Source organism: Crocodylus siamensis, chromosome 9 (genome assembly GCF_052110815.1).
Source record: "Crocodylus siamensis isolate JL-2025a chromosome 9, ASM5211081v1, whole genome shotgun sequence".
In the NCBI taxonomy this organism is placed as follows: Eukaryota; Metazoa; Chordata; order Crocodylia; family Crocodylidae; genus Crocodylus; species Crocodylus siamensis.
Window position 1 is genome coordinate 15,084,317 of NC_143403.1, and position 18,561 is coordinate 15,102,877.

The 18,561-nt window shown below is 38.7% G+C and overlaps 2 protein-coding genes across 2 annotated transcripts in view; both read right to left on the minus strand.

Annotated features, from left to right (window-relative positions):
* Positions 1-13,720, minus strand: part of TERB1 (telomere repeat binding bouquet formation protein 1) — a 25,136-nt gene extending 11,416 nt beyond the window's left edge. The window contains exons 1-12 of the mRNA XM_090062433.1: positions 13,487-13,720; positions 12,672-12,736; positions 11,475-11,585; positions 11,078-11,206; positions 10,029-10,160; positions 9,409-9,469; positions 9,211-9,326; positions 7,476-7,628; positions 6,656-6,787; positions 5,342-5,467; positions 2,990-3,153; positions 1,242-1,579 (exon numbers count right to left, since the gene is read on the minus strand). Coding sequence (XP_089918559.1) covers positions 1,242-1,579; positions 2,990-3,153; positions 5,342-5,467; positions 6,656-6,787; positions 7,476-7,628; positions 9,211-9,326; positions 9,409-9,469; positions 10,029-10,160; positions 11,078-11,206; positions 11,475-11,585; positions 12,672-12,736; positions 13,487-13,704 — 1,745 coding nt within the window. The 5' untranslated portion in view covers positions 13,705-13,720. The remainder of the gene's footprint in view (positions 1-1,241; positions 1,580-2,989; positions 3,154-5,341; positions 5,468-6,655; positions 6,788-7,475; positions 7,629-9,210; positions 9,327-9,408; positions 9,470-10,028; positions 10,161-11,077; positions 11,207-11,474; positions 11,586-12,671; positions 12,737-13,486) is intronic.
* The window catches only part of NAE1 (NEDD8 activating enzyme E1 subunit 1), a 21,227-nt gene continuing 16,385 nt past the window's right edge, over positions 13,720-18,561 (minus strand). Inside the window, exons 16-20 of the mRNA XM_090062434.1 lie at positions 17,796-17,882; positions 15,882-15,974; positions 15,321-15,435; positions 15,188-15,237; positions 13,720-13,963 (exon numbers count right to left, since the gene is read on the minus strand). Coding sequence (XP_089918560.1) covers positions 13,854-13,963; positions 15,188-15,237; positions 15,321-15,435; positions 15,882-15,974; positions 17,796-17,882 — 455 coding nt within the window. The 3' untranslated portion in view covers positions 13,720-13,853. The remainder of the gene's footprint in view (positions 13,964-15,187; positions 15,238-15,320; positions 15,436-15,881; positions 15,975-17,795; positions 17,883-18,561) is intronic.

Here is an 18,561-nt window from a genome sequence, read left to right on the forward strand (position 1 = left end):
ATAGGTATAATTCAAAATACTCTTTGAACAATACATTCAGGACATTAGTGCATGTGCAACATCAAGCTCTCTGCGATAATATATATATTATCCCTTGCAAACCTACTACAAGAAAGCACCATGAAATCATAGACCATAAAAGTGAGACGCTTGTGTATTTCATCAGATATAAAGTGGCATGTTAAAAAAATATCCAAGTAGGTAAATGTGAAATAGAATAAATGCATAATCATACCAGAATATAACAATAGAAGTGAAGTGATTAAAATGGGGTACAAATGGACAAAAATATTATGGATTTTATGCTTTTGAACTTGTAATATATATTTTTAACTAGTAACTATAAACTCATTTGAGATTACTGTAACCATTTGATCTAGACAACAAAATCAAAGTTTTCCTTTCCTGCACTGAAGTGAGATGTCAAAGATATTTAGGCTTGGCAGAATTCAATTTTTATTTTTTTTAATATTTTCACAGCTAAAATCAATGTTTGTTTTTAAGCATTTATTTTGATTTTTATTGATTTCAAGTTTCAGGATTGTGCAAAATTAGGGATGTGGGGAGTAGACAATTTAGTAATGACAGTATACTGTTAAAAGCTTTATAAAATTGCATCAAAATATAAGTAGTAAATATCCATAAATCATTGAATTATATCTGCTTTAAATCATTCTGTTAATTTATCAGGAAAGAGCCAGGCAGGTACGGGGCACAAGAGGAGGCTGGTATGGCACTCCAGCAGCTCTATAACCATGAGGAGAGGTGGTGGCCAGCCTCAGCCTGCCTGGCCTGGGCAGGGCCCTGCTGCCACTGGGCTGAAGCCACTGATACCCTCCCCCCTCTTCTCCCATGGTTTCTGAGTAGGGGTTTAAGTAGTCCTGCTTGCTTACCAGATGAGTCATTAGGCAAGAAACAGCAAGCTAACTGCACTGTTTTCCTCTTAACACCACCCACCCACGTTCTGTGTCTTTCTCCACTGTCCAGTAACAGGGGTAAGGGTTCCATTACAGACCCTTTTCTGTAAATTTTGATTACTGATGAAAATATTTTTTTGCCAGCCTGTGTGCAAGGTGAAATAGCTGTTTACCAGTGAAAATTGAATCCTTCCAAGCCTAAAGATCTAACACAATTCCTCAGAGAAGGCAACCTAAGGAAACTATAGCTTGAATAAAAATGCTATTTGATTTGCAAATTAATAGTAGTTTTAAATGTTTACTCTTAGACATCAAATACCGTACCTTGTTTCAAGAAGAGACTGTTCCCTCTCACAAGCAGTTCTTTCATGCCCATGAAGATCAGACAGCACACTACCTCTTTGCAGTTTATCAACTGAATATAAAGTATCATTTTGTTCACTCTGCCCAATAGAAACATTTACTGGATTCACAGCTTTTAATATTTCATTCTTTTGTGACTTATCATTTACAGTTGTAGTACTAACTAAATCATGCGACTGACAGTTTATCTGTGGGCACTGCATTTTTTTACGCGGTCCATCCATATCATGGTGTTTCGATGCTGTTGGCATATTTCCTTCTGGCAGTACATCAACAAATATTTTTCTCCTTGTTCTGTCCTATATTGCAAAAATATCAATGAATGCTAAAGGTTTAATTAATTCTACCGCAGGGCTAAAGGGACAGACCAGAAGAAGCAAGAGAGTCCATTTAGAGATGAAAGTTAACACGAAAGGCAGCAAGGTTGTGCTAAAGAATTTAAAGGAACAGTAACATAGTAGAATTTTGGGATGTAAACTATGCAAATCCTAAACCCAAGCAGTTCTAAATACTTATAAATGTCAATCCTAAACTAGCTTGTAATCCAATTACAGACCACTATAATACTTGCATCTGAAGGGGACTAGATAGTCATGAAAAAACACAAGAACAAAAATCCATGTTAAACTTGAGAACTTTTAAGAATTTACAGCCTAATTGTGGAAACAATGGTATAAAAGCAGAATAACAATAGATGACATCCAGTTAAACTCACGTTGGTTTGAAGTCTCAAACTAAAGCCCTGATGTTAAACAACTGAAAGAATAATATGAATGAAAATACAGCATTTTACAACACAATGTGAATTCTGTACCATTAATGGGCTCTTTGTGTGTATGCCAGCATCACTTTGTTACACTCAGATTAACGTGCCTCCAGATTTCCTTGCATGATTCTGGGGATATTTCACAGCACTGTTTTCTGGTTTTGTCAGTCTGGCATAATTTGGGATTTTCATCTCCATTTCTATCACGTTAATTACAGAACTTTCGACACACATTCTTTTTCCATGTTGTTTCCTTATGTTGTACATGCTCTACAGCTTTTACTAGATCCTGCTTTTGATTACTATGTTCTGTTTCCCTGGTATGAAAGCTTCTGCAAGTATCCTTTAAACGTAAGAACTACTGTTTGTTAATTCTAAACCTATACTGAATACTTTTTATTTTATAAAGCATGAAAGTTATCTGGTATATCAATTCAAATGAAGTCTATCAGAACTTTAGCAAAAAAAAAGTATGATTGAGAGAGAGGTATTTGGGCACTGAACTTGAGTACACATATATGCATGCAATTACCACAGACATACAATCATAGAATTTCCACAAAATTGTGGAAATGGTAGATTCAAAAGATGTATGAATGTTTTTAAAAATCTGGGTATTATTTTTCTGCCACAGTATTCAACCTGAATTGACTGCATACTAAATCCTACAGAACCAGATTTTTTACAATGTATTTTGTAGTCTCTCTCAGAATATTAAAAAGAGGATGTTATTCATGCATTCACTCCACTTTGAGTGCTTCTTCTATCTCTAACCTACTATAATGCTAAAGTAAAATGTTACAGGGTGCAGTTTCTCAGACGACTGTCCCCCCACCCATTTACAGCTCATATTGAGAATTTTCTAATGCTTTGCTTCAAATTTCTCCATAACTTTGAGGGAAAAGATCTGCTTAGGTTTATAACTGGAATAAACTGGCCAAACCTCATAATGCTCATTTTCAAGCAAGTTTAGTCTGTGTAAAATTTCTTTTGCTTTCTTCCAGTAGTCTTCTAGATTCCTCTCTCTAGTTTGTAGGTTCATTTCTAAGTCTTCTGTATCATTCGTGTGCAAAGAATCTTCATTGATTTTCAGAGACAACTTCTCAGCTTTGTAAAGTAGAAAATAAATAAAATATGTGGTCTTTCCTCATCTGATAGTATACTGAGAACATCTCATTTTTATATTTTTAATATTGTGAAAGATGAAAAAAAATCAACATTCTAAAAACCTCTATTTAAGTTCAGACTGTTAAGAAAAAAATTTGGATGTAATGAAGCAGAAAGAAAGTTCCATATATAGTAGGGCTGTCAAATGATTAAGAAGTGTGATTGCGATTAGTTGTGTAATGAAAAAAACCTGTAACAATTAATTGCGATTTTAATTGCACAGCTAAAAACTCAAAATTATGCAGGTACTTTGTATGGTTGGGGGTAGATGTGTGTGGGGGGAATTTGTGAAGTTGTGGTGGGCTGTGCAAGTATGTGTGGGGTTTGGAGCCCAGGGAAGGGGCTGTCCCTGCATGCTCTGGCAGGATGCAGGGTACTGTGGGTCAGGAGTGAGAAGCAGCAGCAGAATTTGGGGGGGCTGTGGCTTGGGAGTGAGGGGCAGGGGCAAGGCACAGGCATAACATTGCTCTACCCCAATCATATTACCCCCCCAGGTATCCTCCTTTTTCCAGCTGGAAATATTGTAACCCTATAGGAACACAGCCCGGTGGCATGTAGAGCAGCAGCTAAGTCTGTGAAGGGGCTGGGGGAAAAGGAAGAGTGGCGGAGAGGGGGGCCAGATCAAAGCCCCCACAGGGAGGAAGGAGGGAGGGAGGGCGGCAGGGGCAAATGGGGCCCCGAGACTGGGGCAGGTCATGGGACAGAGCCACGGGTGGTTCGTCCAGGGGCTCAGCTCCCCACCACTGCGCACTAGCCGTGTGCACCCTGCCTGTCCAGCAGTGGGAGGCACAACATGGTATTGTATGGCTCCTGGGGCAAAGCCAGCAGGGCAGAGCCCCAGCCTGCAATGAGTATCCCACCTCCACCCCACACACGATCCAGGAGGCCCCCCATGGCCTCCCATGCCTCCACCAGAGTGGCTCACAGCAGCAGGGAACCATGCCTCTTGACAAGCCATCTGCGGCTCCATCCCATAACCCGCCCTGGCCCCAGGGCCCCATTCACCCCAGCCCCACTCCCTCCCTCATCATGGGGGCCTCAATCTGCCCCCTCTTCCTCTCCCTCCACCCCTTTCCACTCACACACTTACTTGCTGGGTGCTGCTCTACATGCTACTAGGCTACTTTCCTGGCCACATGCATGCTGCAGCTGCTCATGTGTCTGTGTCTGGGTGTGTGCCCTCCTTCCCCCCGGCCTTCTTGCTGCAGCAGCCTGGAGCCTGCGTCTGGCTGCCCTGTGGTCTTCTGCACTGCCACCACTGCCCCGCTGGGTGGCCCAGATGTAGCAGTGACAGTGCACAATTAGTGTGTTAAAAACTTTAATGCAAGAACCAATTAGTGGGTTAATCACACACATTAAAGGCAATTAATAGACAGCTTTAATATATAGTTTTAATATAAACTATATATAACTGCAATTGCAGTTAAAAGCTTCAGTTCAGTCAGGTGTGAAATAAACTGTACGGTAAATATATAATGAGAGTTGCTACATTTGCAGTTACAGTTTTCATGAATTTGTTTACAGTGAAATTCTTCTTTGAAAAAGATGTTACATATCAGTGGTCCCATGCAGTTGACTGGAAAAGCAGCACCTCAGCACCTCTGAAATAAAAGCTAGATCACATAAGCCAGGGATGACCAACCCATGGTCTACTCCCCACAAGTGCAGCAAAGAAAGAGGATCAGAGTAGCACTTGGGGAGGGTTAATTTATGGCACGCCTGGCAGAAAGTTTGGACCTCAATGACCTAACTAGATAAACCCAAGGATTCTGAATAGGAATCTATAGTGTTAAAAACATTCTGTTGTGATCTTTCTGAGTTCTCTGCAATGAAATAATTGCTCTATTATTTTTCTATAGTCAAGAAATGAGTGAAAACTAAGAGCTAGCATTTTCCAAGCAGGGCCTTGACTCTAAAAAGCTAGAGAACCACTACTGTAGATGGTTAAGGAAAAGGAGACAGATGTTTCATGAGAAAAAAAAAGTGTCTACAGTTCTACATAAGTAAACAACTGTAAAAAATTACACTGCATCAAACTCCAACACCTAAAAACTTTTTTGAACGTCCACAAGACTCACATACTAGGAACATCTCACTTAGTTTTTTAAAAGCATGACAGAAAGCTTACTCATTTTCTTGCAGTTTTGCAGCACAAACATAGCAGCTTTGCTTAGTTCTTCATCTTGAGATTCAGTTAATACCTGAATCATAAGTGGAAGGCCATTGTTCTTCAGTAGATCATACTGATTTTCTTCTAAAAAGAGCAATAATAGAAAATAAAGCAATCCTGACTTGTACATAGTTGACAGTTCTTTTACAGTATCTTAAGATGACCATATATTTGTATCTTGGGCTCTGTTCATTAAAGCCTTATCTAGGTAAATTCTGTTAGAAATATTATTAAAAATGCATTATCAATAAGTCTTGTTAAAACAGCGCAGCTGTCAGCCCTCCCTGGTGAGAGAACTGGGAGAGCTACTGAGAGCTCTTTGTATTAAGGTATCACTCTCTCTTTGTTTTGCAAAGTTACTATCTCTTTGTTACAGTAAAGCATATACTCCTCAGCTTTTCTCATGCAGATAAGAGTAAATTGCAATTCTAGCCTTGAAGCAAGGAAAATTCAAACTTTTGTAACCTCAGGTACTTTCTACCCATGCGCAATGAATTAATACATATAAGCCTATCCGCCCCGCATACTTAAGTAGTTAATTATAATACACATGCGACGTATGATTTGACGTATTCACATACATGTATGTATGAATCGGAAATGAGTTGTAAAGGTTCCTCCTTCTGCACACGTGGTCAGGAGAGAGGGGATAAAGCCAGCTGGGCAGCTTCCCTCGGGGGCAGCAGAGTGTTTGATCTTTTGTCTCTCTCTCTCTGACCCTATTTGCAAATATATACCTTTTGTGTTGCTAACAGAGTGTGTCTGTGGCTGAAGGTTTTTTTCGCCTCCTGAGAAACGAACCGCGATTTTTACATCAATTCCATGTAATTTATGCATAACTTTATATGCATATCCACAATCAAAAGCCTTATTTTAAAAAGGTTCTCATCACTTTAGTGAAAACTTTTATATTTATTAAATGAGGCTATGATACCTTCTGAAACTTTTCTTTATAATGTATTAATTCTGGTTGGCATTTAGTAGGTATTAGGTACTGATTATAATGGAAATAACTGTCATGGATTCCTCTTGCTTCCAGAGACTCCAAAAGATACCCCCCCACACACCAAGGCAAGCAACAATGGTAGGTCATTAAAATTTGATGATCACCTACACAGAAAATTTAACATTTTTTCTAAGTTTTGATATTAAATTAAATTATTTAGAACTTTGCCCTGAAGCACTAATGAAAATACAGTTTTAATGAAAACTGTAAACACAGAAGGAATTAGACCCATAAACCAAAATTAATAAAGACATTTAAAATCTTACCACAAACTTCTGTACAATGTCCAATAGCAAGAATAAGACTAAGTTTTTCTCCTGAATCAAGAGTGTCGTAAGTCAGCAACCTCAGTAGCTTTGGCACAATGTGATACTTTGACAGGACAGCACCTATGGCAGCTATTATAAAATGATTAAATCAAACTAAGTCCACAGCACAAATGCAACATGACATTTTCTTCTTTAGGGTGTCCCCCATGAGGCTGCCCCAATTTCTTCATGCTGCACCAAAATTTAAAATCAGCATCCTGTTCTTAAAGTATGCTAGTCTGGTCTACATTTCTCCCTAGACCCAACAACTCCCTATTCTCCTTGGTCACAAGGGAAAACACAAAGAACCTGGAAAAATTAGTGCCTTTAATGCACACACACCCCTGAAAGTTTCCCCAAATTCTTTACCAGTTTGAGGACAAATCTGGGGAGGACAGGAGATGTGATGCCAAGGTTTATCTACTGTAAAAGTCTCCCAGAGAACAGCTGGGAACTCTCTAATAAAGGAGTCATTCTCCTTCCAAGACTACAGCAACTAAGTTTGCTTGAATATATATATATATATATATATATATATATATATATATATATATATATATATATATGTGTGTGTGTGTGTGTTGAAAAATCAAACTTTGTCACAATCCCAAGTCTTCTAAAATCCAAGCTCTGAGTCAGTGAAGGCTCACACTCTCACTTTTTGCTGTTTCAGTGGGTGAGCACTGAGGGAACACCAAGATGTAAAACTACAGTTTGCACCTACACAACCTTGCACCCTTCTAATATCCGGACCAAAACTGTTTGTCCATTCACTCACAGTTATCAGCAATGCAGGCATCCAGAGTCTTCGTCACTACTACCGCAAGTTTTGTGCTGGCGTAGTTTCTAAATGAGTCATCTACCAGCCTGACAAGAACTTTAGCTAAAATATCTAATCCACCAATGGAAACAAAATATTTCTGTATGTGCGCTTAATAAGAAAAGAATAAAAATTGCATTACAACATTTACATGTCAGCTTGCTCTAAAACCATATTAATCAAACAACTTTATCACAATTTTCTGTGGACATGTTATTTTGCTTCCATATCCATCCACAAAGCATAGCTGAAGTTGGATATTCAATATATTTGAGAGAAATGGCAAATTCAGATGTGCATTTTTATAGGATATTTACAAAAAATATGCAGGCAGGATGTACCCATGTAAACAGGAACAGTGTACTTGTATTCTTGAAGTCATTTTTTTTTTGTTTTTGCCATTATTTTCCATGTTGTGGTGGTAATACCCTTATATTTAAAGTAGCTTTAATCAAAACAGCTTCCAAGTTATTTTACAGACTTTAGTGACTTGAAGCCGGTAGAACTATTTGTGAAGTAAAGTACTACTAACATCATATATCCAAATCTGACCTTGAAGTAAATGTCATCTATTTACACAGGAATAGTAACAGATAAAAAGAGGTTGAGGGGCATTTGCCAAATTGAAGCAAAACACAGAGGGACATAATCTTTTCAGGAAAAACTCTCATGTCAAAAATACTTTATATAAACTATAAAGACTTTTTTTCAAGAAAATAGTTTAAAAATTAACACGATGAAAAGATTTCTCAAAATGACTGAAGTAAATCAATATTTACGAACAGCCTGATTCACCATTGTCCTGCACCTTGTACAGTCACCTTCAGTAGATGTTGAACACCAAACTGATCTGGTTGTACTTTTACATCCGTATTGATCCAACCACTGAACATGACTAAATAGGGTAAATGACAAGAGTACCTCAGATCCAAAGTTTTTAATTGGATTTACTGTTTTTAAGACTAGGACTTGTAGTAGCCATCTTACCAATACTTCCAGGGAAACTTTGGAAAGGACTATGTTTGCATGTGCAGACACTCTCACAAGCCATAAACCTTATTGCCAAAGCATTCATCCTGAAATGAAACAGAGCACTCTACCACAGCAAAGAGCTCCATTGGAGCTGATCTGCCAGTGCCTGCGTCATCTTTTCTTGGAAATTCTGAAAGGATCATTGGAGAAAAATGCCCACTTTTGTCTCCTGCCCTTCCAGCCTCTATTTACAGGGCACACCCTGGTTCAGCAGCAAATATCTTCATGGGGTTTAGAGGAGTGGGGCCAGTGACAAGTCACTGACCACCTTCAAAATAGATGGAAGATCAGCAAATAAATCTACTGGGAAAGGAGAAAGATGAGGAAATTAAGCTTTTTATTAGTGTTCTATGAAACTTACTCCTATGAAATATAAATTATTTTCAAGATGACATGCACTTACAATTATTTGCAACTGCGAGTCCAACAAATGAACAAATAGGACGAACTATCTCTGGCTCTATGCATCTATCTAGCCACTGTTTTGTATGAGGGAAAACTGAACTGCAAATTTTCTGATTCTCTTCTGTAAACATGTAAACCAAACAAAAACACCTCAATGCAATATGTGGTTTGAGATGACAATCAACTAAAAGGTACTTTACAAATATCCTTTTTACATGTACTGCTGTGTGAAAAAATAAGATAAAAACATAGTTACCGTTTTGAGGATTATTAACGCATGCACAAAGAGTACTGCAGACTGAAGACCACAGTTGATAATTTTGATTAATATTTTCATCTGTCAGATTTATCTCAGATATTGAAAGAGCTGTTCTGTTAAGAAAAAGCCAAATGTATTGACAAAGAAATCCTGTGCTAAATAGCCAGTATAGTAACAACAGCCTTGCTTATTTACCTGAATAACTGTAGCAGAACACCAATGCAGCCTGTTTCTCTAACGTGAGTTTGCCCACTCTCTATAAATGATCATATACCAGTATCAGGAAAAATATTTTTATATATTTTGTGCGTGTACACACACACACAAATTATATACAAATAAACAAAGATGAAGGTACATAAAACATATTAGCTATATAGTAAAAATTGCCAACTATATTTTTCTTACTACTACTGTACAATACAAGAGATTTTAAATTAAACTAGAGGTTTGCCTAGAGCTCAACAGAACAGATTTTATTGGGACTTTTGGGTACTATAACCATACAAATAATAATCAATACTAAGGTTTTAGTGTTGTTTCTAAATTTCACTGTGAACTATGAGAAATGTTCTTTTTGTATTGTTTCATTAACAAATGCACCTGTTTCTGAACATAAATATGATCCCAAAAGTACATTTTGCTATTTTTAATAATGAATGGTATATTTACATTATTTACAATATTTACATTATTTACAATATTAGTATGTAACCTCAAGCTACAATGGTAGGGGCTGACAAACAATAATGTGTTGAAATGAGTTGCACACAATGTTATTACTTGTTTTTATGAATAAAAGAAAAAACACTTACTATTATTTGAAACCAATACTAAAACAACATATACAGACATTCTTTTCAAGTTTACACTGGAATCCTTATTCATTAAGAACAAAATGAGCTCTTCAAACAATCCAGAAGCACACATATTTTGTTGACAGTAAACTGAAACCAGGAAATAAATGGTATTAATTGTTAAAGTGTAGAGGTATGAAACAATTCTACCTATAGTATACATACTGCCTTTACTACAAGACTGACAAGAAAAAGTGATGAAGCACTGATACTTAATATCAAAGATATTTAAAAACCTCTCATCAACGCTTACTTGCAAGGAGAATTTCCCTTCCTCTCCTCTAACTTATTTAGGAATAGGACCCAGGCTGAAAAAAGTCACAGCTATGCTTGACAACAGCCTTTCTACTAAGCAGCAAGATGATAAATGCACTGACTACAATTTGGCCATTTTATGAAACAAAGTATTAAACTCTCCATGAAAACTTCTTCCTCATTGCCTTAATTCAGAGATTCTGAGAGTCTGTAATTTCCCACTAACATGATAAAATGATCTGCAAACCATGGACTACAGTCTCAGTTAAACCCAAAATGTGTTGAGCAAGGTTGAAGCTCAGGAGAGGGGGCTGCAAAGTGGCTGACAGTTGCTACATGATTCTGGGCCTGGTTCTAGGCTATCATGTCCAAAGACATAATATGCAATTTTATAGTAATTATGCCAATATGGCACTGAAAAAGAGCAGGACTCAGGTACAGCAATTACTTTGCCATGCTTTCTACACCAGTGTCTATCCCTTGTGACATACAGCAACAAAACCACCCAAGGATTTTCCCAACCCTGATGAATTTTCAAATGATGAGCTGAACTGTCTTTATGGCTGTCCTGTGCTTCCACAGTGGAACGAAACGGCAATGGAGGAATGAAGAATCTGACCCTAACAGTAATAACCTGATCTGTATTGTGGCCTGATAAATCCATCTATAACTACATTCAACTATTTGATGATGAGATAAATATAAGTATAGAGTAAAATATGATACAATGCTTAGAAATACAAATATATTACCATTATTTTCAATTATAACTCCTAACGTAAATAAGGCAGCTTCCTTTACCATACAATGCATGCTTGACTTTACAAGGTCAGTTATGAATGTCAAACCACCAATCTCTCGCAAATAATTACTTGCATCACCTGTAGTAAATGCAGACATTATAGAAAGCAGTAAATATATCTTATGTACTCAAGTGACAATCCAAAAACAAATCAGTGCAGTATGGAATATATATTGTGTACAAGACATGTCATCTTTTACATTTTTAAGGCTTCGACATGTACCTATTTTAAAAAGTGACAAAGTGTAGTAATGTACTATGAAAATAAATAATGTTATTTCAATATTCAGAACCCCAAATAGAAATCTAATCCCCCAATTAAAATTTTGGGATAGAATATCTCTTACTGTTTTGTTGACAGATTGAATAAATAGTGACCAAGGCCTCTTTTTGAGAAGTAGGGCTGTCCATTTGATATTTAAGACATTCAAGAAGCAAATTCAGATCTGTCTTCATCTCTATGAGAATAAAACAAGATGAATGTCACAGAAATGTAGTTCTTCCTTTATAATTATTATTTTCTTTTTTGTTGGTTACTCTTTTTTTTAAGGATGTTGAAAAAAATCATGGTACTATGTTTTAAAAGAAAAGCAGCACAATGTAAGACTGAACTTTTTTTTCCCCCCATCTAGCAATCATGTTGTGAAAAGTCTCAAAACACCTCTACAAAGTTTCTGTGACAATCTGGTGATTTTTTTTTTAAATGAATGAAGCCAACTCTTTTTTTTTTAAACATTCTCCTTGCCTCCAGTTATAAAGACGACAGGGTAGAATTGCACCTTACAGATTAACTGAATCAGAGCTGCAGGAGCTTTTGTCAGCAACAGTTCACTGGGTTAGCTAACTACCTCTTTTCAATTATACAGGTAGATTTCCTTGACTGCAAAGTTAATTTAAATCAGAAAATATGTATGAAGAGGGAGATGCCAGGTAAAAACCCAACTGATCTATGGAAATCAATTGTTTTTACATCCACAAAAAGATGCAGGCACTGTGATGTTGAACATCTAGGCTCCCTACACAAGGTGTCATTAAATGCTTCAGAACGGGATTCACACAACATTTAGGTGAAAAATACATATGCATTTTTGCAAATCCTACTAGCCACCTATCTACATCTTTAAGTGCCAGAACACTTCTGGGGCATACTACCAACAAGACTTTATTCATAATTATTTTAAAACTTCCTGTATTTCTTATAACCCGCACAGTGCTTTTCTGGCTTCAAAGGAATACAGTTTGAGAAGTGCAAGTAAGAGAGAAATGTGCAAACAATAATTAGTGAAAAAGTACGTGTTCATATGGGTTCCAGGCAAATGTCTGAATTTGACATTAACTTTATCTATTCCTATCACTCTGTGTAAATCCAAAATGATGATATGACTAAAGGATCTCTTGAGATCCTTTCCAGACTTACTTCTCTATGATTACTGTAACAAGGCAAGAGCAAATTCCTCCAATAGTTTGTTGCCCGACTCTCATAAATTTGCCAAAACAGCATAAAACAGATGGAGAGAACGTCACAGTGGTCTTAAAGATCTTACCACACTGTATTTTCTGCACTTCCAAGCTTTCCATTTTATGTTGTGTTCTTGTTCTGACCCTACAACTAGAAAAGTGATTTTCTTAACATTTCTGGTCAGCAATGTTCACAACACACTCGCGCAATGTGAAAAACACACTGTGCCGGTTTTCATAAAATACACTTCTTGCGGCTGATTTGACGCTATTTGCAAATCTAATTTAATTTCAATCTACATTCAGTTGCTGCCTGTGTTAAGGGCAGAGGGTTGGACTTGATGATCTGTTCAGGTCCCTTCTGACCGTAGAAACTATTAATGTGTGCTGAAGATTTGCTGTGGAAATATGCTTGTTGCAGCACCTGGGCACCCTACCGGCCTTCAGCAGAAGTTACCAGGTATGCATCTCCCAGGCTGCTGCCTGGGAAGAAATCCCACTTGATCTGCACCACAAAATGCAACCCACAGTTGCTGTCCTGGACCAGAGGGGCAGATGTCCAGCCGCTGCTTCCTCTGTGCAAACTCCCCCTCCACCCCAAAGTGTACTTCCGACCTACAGGGACTTTTAACCATCTCTCATTTTCCCGGAGCCTGACAGAAAAAGGTCTTTTTTTTTTTTTTATGAGACCAGCTGAGAAATGGCCAAAAGGTATCATCTCTCCGAATCAAGAGTTTTAGACTTTTTTTCAATTTTTGTGGCCCATCTTTGGGCAAGGGGTCAGAGGACGTCTCTAGGTAACACCCAGCCCCGCCCCGTGAACACAAGGGAACGGGGTCAGAGTTTCCACCCCCGGCCCTGCCCCATTTCATCCCCCGGGGCGGCTGGCTTCCTAATGTACCCGACTGCTTGCTGCTGCGGGGCCCGAGGGTCCCCCCCCGCCCCTATGGTGAAGCGAGGGAGGCTCCCGCTCTCCTCAGGCCCGCGGCGACCCGCCAGGCCACAGCGGCCGGTTCCGCAGGCGGCGCCGGCGGCTGCTTCTGAGGCCCCGCCCCGCCCCGCCCCCAGGGCCCGGCGCGGCTGCGCGACGCTGCGATTGCGGCGGCGGCGAAGAAACATCACGTCATCACATCGTAACGAGGACGAACGAGAACTTTTAATAGGCGCCGAGAGACAGAGGACTTCCCGGGGGGGCGTGGCCGGGGCGGAGGCCGAGGGCCAGGCCGGGCTGACGCCGCGGGGCGGACGGAGCGGGGCCCGGGGCGACTCTACAGCTGGAAGGTAGCGGAGGTCTGCGGCACCCCGCTGTAGATGTAGGTGTTATTGAAAATGACGAACTGTCCCGTAATCACCTTGATGACCTCTTGAGCAGCAGCTCCTGCGTGGGGGCAAAAACCAAGTTACCGGCCCATTTGAAAGACAAACTAACCCCCCAAACACTTGGTGAACAGACCTGCCTCGGTTTAGATTCGAACAGAAATGGGATGGTTCAAAGTGTATTGTAGGAACTACAACAAGGAATTTGTCCCGAAAGAAACAAGAGTTTCTCAGTCCTCATCCCAGTACAAGACATCCTGAAGAAGCTCATTAGGTGCTTTCTTGAACTGGGGCCAAAAGTAGAAATATTACCTCAATTAAAAAGGATCAACATTTCTAAATTAATTCAAAGGAAGTAACCACACCTAGAGTGCCTGAGTGGGGGAAAAATTTTTATTTCAATCCACACACTTCAGTTTGTCCTTATCTAAGACATCCCATTTTCCTTTGGAGAGAGATTACAGTCCAGGCTTTGAGAACTAGGAAGTCAGTGAGACTGCCAAAAGATTTCACAACTCCAATTCCATAAGTAGTCTCCAAATCAGCTCCCAATTAGCTTTTCTGCATTTTCCCCTCTTTATTTTTAAAATTATCCCAGTTTATCCCCTCTAATATACATGAAACATAAACTCTTAGGGGCATGTACTGTCTTTGTACATTTTGCTAAGCACCATAAAGATTCATGGAGATGACAGGTTTTAAAAGAGTAAAGAAGATGTTTACAGTTCATATAAACATTAATACCCGAATAGCTGATTATAGGAAATCAAACAATGAAGCTAAGTTTATAATAATAATACTTCAATTACCCTTAAAGGGGTTGCCCCGACTATAAATAGCTCCTGCAGGTTTTTAAATAAAGGAACAGCCTCAGCCCCACCTGGCAAGTGCTTGTTAGAGAGGAATTTCAGACTTCCATAGAAAGCAGGTCTCCATTGATACTAGCATTAAACACTTGTCATATTTTACCATGCTGCTTTTTCATTTTTTAAGCTAGTCTTACATATCTATTTTTAAAAAATCTACAAGAATTTTTTTTTAATTTTTCCCTTATTTATTCATCAGAACACTTGCTAGATCAACTATTCCCATAAATTGTACAGGGAAGGGATGGGACAAGAGAAGGGGAAAGGGAGGACTTTACAGTATTGCAATCCAAACAATTTTAGACTACAGCCCATATTTGCTTTGTTTACTCTAAGTACGCCGAAAAAGGAATAATATTCGGACTCAAGTATTGTGTCACTGTTAACAGTACTGCACAGGTCTGCAGGATTAAACTTACCTCCAACAAATGCAGCAATAGTATGTGGTTCTGCAGCTCCATAGCGGCAGCTAAATAGCAAAAATAAATTAGTTAGCATTTTCAGGACAGTTTAATAAACACAGGAAAACACCAGTGGCCAGCCTGTACTTACAATTCGTGAACATAGTCATCCTTCACTGTTACAGACAGCCCGTGTTCCTGAAGAAAACCACTGAGGCAAGATTTCAATTTCCCAATATCATCTTCCACTTGGTAATTATATACACCTAGGAAATAAAGTCTCTCTTTATACTGAACTGCAACACTCTATAGAAATGAAAGAATTTAATCATTTTAATTGTGTCATAGATACTTGTTATTGCAATAACTGATTTTTTTAACCAAGTAACAAAAAGTAGTCATTAACTATGTTGAAGACACAGCCCTAACAACAATTACCTCTGATGAGGATCAGTCAACAGGTCAAATTATGTCATTTAAATCAGTCCTGAGCTGTTAGAACCATTAGAGTGATTTCAATTTAGAATGATCTTTTCAGATTCTGAGAAGAAATTACTCTTTGCAATATTGGCAAAATGAAGATACTATATACAAATGGAAATTGGTCTGGTAAAAATACCGGCTTCCTATAGTTTATATGTACTATTATAAATTAGATTGTTGTAGGTCTTAAAGCAACTCATCTGCATCTAAAAGTGTAGTATGAGCTTACCTGGGTATCTACCATGTTGTTTATGAAATCTATCCACCGCACGGAGCATTAAATATAGCACAATCTCGCTGTCTGGGTTATCCATGTTGGAAACTAGAAATGGAAGTGAGGGAAAGGGAAGGAAAAAAGATTTAGTTTAGTTCAATGATGATGGGAATATTTCTCATTTGCTTTTTTTAATCAAGGTACTTTGCCACACCTTCCAAAACTAAATGGTCTCTCTCTCTCTCTTTTATCCTAATTCTTACCAGATGTGTCATTCTGACTCTGAATCCCAGGCTGAATGACAAAAACAATTAACATTCTATACCAATACATTTTTACATAAATTTTATTCACTGGAACTATTAACACATCCCAATTTAACAACAGCAGGTTGGCTGGGAGATTTATCATATTTACTCCAATCGAAGACAATGCCCCCCCCCCTCCCATGCAACTTGGATTTAAGTACAAGGCTGGGGGGGACAGGCAGCTGCTGCAGTTCTAGCTTCAGTCCTGACCCAGGCTCAGGTCAGGTGCCACTTACCCTCAGTCAAACCTCTGACTCCAACCCAGGATTTGGAGCACATGGTGACTCCAACCCCATCCAGCCAGGAAGGAGTGGCAGCAGTGATGGAAACCCTAGCCCCAGCTTCATCCTGGTCCTGGGGCTGAAGCTGTTGTTACTACAATCACTGCTGCCTGCCCAGGTGGGGGCTGGAGCCACCATCTGACCTGGCCTGGAACCGTGACTGAAGGTAAGCAGTTGTGGAAAGGGGAAGAGGGGGACTGAGAGCAGGAGGGAGGCAAGGTGCAGGGGAAGTGTGCAAGCATCACAGGAGAGAGCAAGTATGGAGAGATAGGAAGGCAAGTGCAGGGCGCAAGGTGCAGGGGCCAATTATTCCCCTGCTGCCTGCCCCTCCTCCCCCACTGCTTGCCCCCCTGCCAATGCTTCCTCCTGCAGTGGTGGGGCTACAAGTTTAAGACAATCCTTCAATAATTAGATTCTATATGTGGAAAATTATACCTAATTTATAAAGTTTCCGTGTGTAATTAATTATTGGGGGTGGGGAGGGTCTTTTTTAAATTCAGTCATCTTGGATTCAAATATGATACCTTAAGTCACAAAGTAAGTCTTACAGCATACGAAGAAAATTTTAGATATTTTTTGTGTTAGAAAATGTAGGGACTGTAGTTATATAACAGAAGTCAGCTTTATACATAGCATAACAGGGATTCTAAGTTTAGAAAGGCTCACAAAGGGATTTAAGATGAAAAAAGTTCCTAAATTATAGAACATTACATAAAATGAAACAATTCAAGGAAATGCTTACATTGTTACATATTATTTACATTAGTTGACAAACACTAACAATCATGAGAAAAAAAGAATCCTTTTGGCCAAAATATTACTGGTTGCCTGAAAAGATGTTCATTAAATATTGTAGGTGGGTCTGTATTCCTTTCAACATTGTTGTATCCCTTTCAACATTTGCCTTGGAATTTTATTTTAACATAACTAAAAATATTAAGTCGTCATGCCTCATTTTATTAAATGATAACTTGCTATTTGTTTTATTCAGAAGTTAAACATATGACAAGTCTCAGTGGCCAACAAAAAGAGACAATTACTCTGTCTTTGTTTACATGGAAGCACTTCTTAGTTCCTGTGACAACTAATTAAGGCAGACAGGCAAAAACAGTTTAAAGAAAAAATCTAACTGCCACGAACATTTTATGTATATTACTACCAACAAGAACATTTGCAAAGGACAGTTTAGGGACTATTAATTCTGTGGCTTATTTTTGAAATTCTAAAGGAAATTAAGTTTAATATCTAGATCAGGGATGCTCAACTTTTAGCCCAACAGTTTCTACTTTGTAAAGGTTCCATAGTGAAAGAATACTATGTACAAGTAAAAGAAACCTTACTAATTTCATCCTTGTTAAAAGTATTTAAGCCATATTCTTCAGATAGAGATCTACACCGCACTACTCGAAGAAATGCTGAATTGCTGCCTGAACAAAGAACACAGAAAAGAAATATTACAGCATTCACTACTATCTCATTTCTTTAGATATACATTTCAGAATCTCTCTCATGTTACATAGAGGGAAAAAAGTTGATTATTTACCTTTTTAAGCTGGAGCAGCATTTAGCAAACCTTGTGCGTTTATTGTAGTGAAGCTGGGTACTCTTTTGCTCCCCTACTTCAGATGCCACTTCCCCTTGCTGCCAGCAATCAGCAGCATGGAAAGCAGCAGCTGAAATGTGTCACGAGGGGGAATGGGATGGCTTAAATGTGGGGCGGGGATGCCAAATGCTGCCATGATTTGCATACAGCCCCTGCCCCTCCACTGAACCACTACAGTGTAGTATCGCTTCTCGGCCTCTTGAAGGCTCAGATCAAGCGAAAACATTTATTCATATACAAAATGAAAACAAATGTTGCCCAAATGACCGAATCCTGACCAATTCTTAATATTAACTTATGTACCAGTAGTTTAGTTTTTGGGGTATACGATATTCAATACATCTGCCTCCAACATCTTTCCTAATGGCCCTAATTCTGGAAGACCCCTGCAACTTCCACTGAAGTTAACAGGACATGCAGCACTTCTCAGGAAGATATCATGTTGGCAATACTGTACATGAAACAGTGATAGAGCTACATTATTCAGAATTTAAAAACTTCCA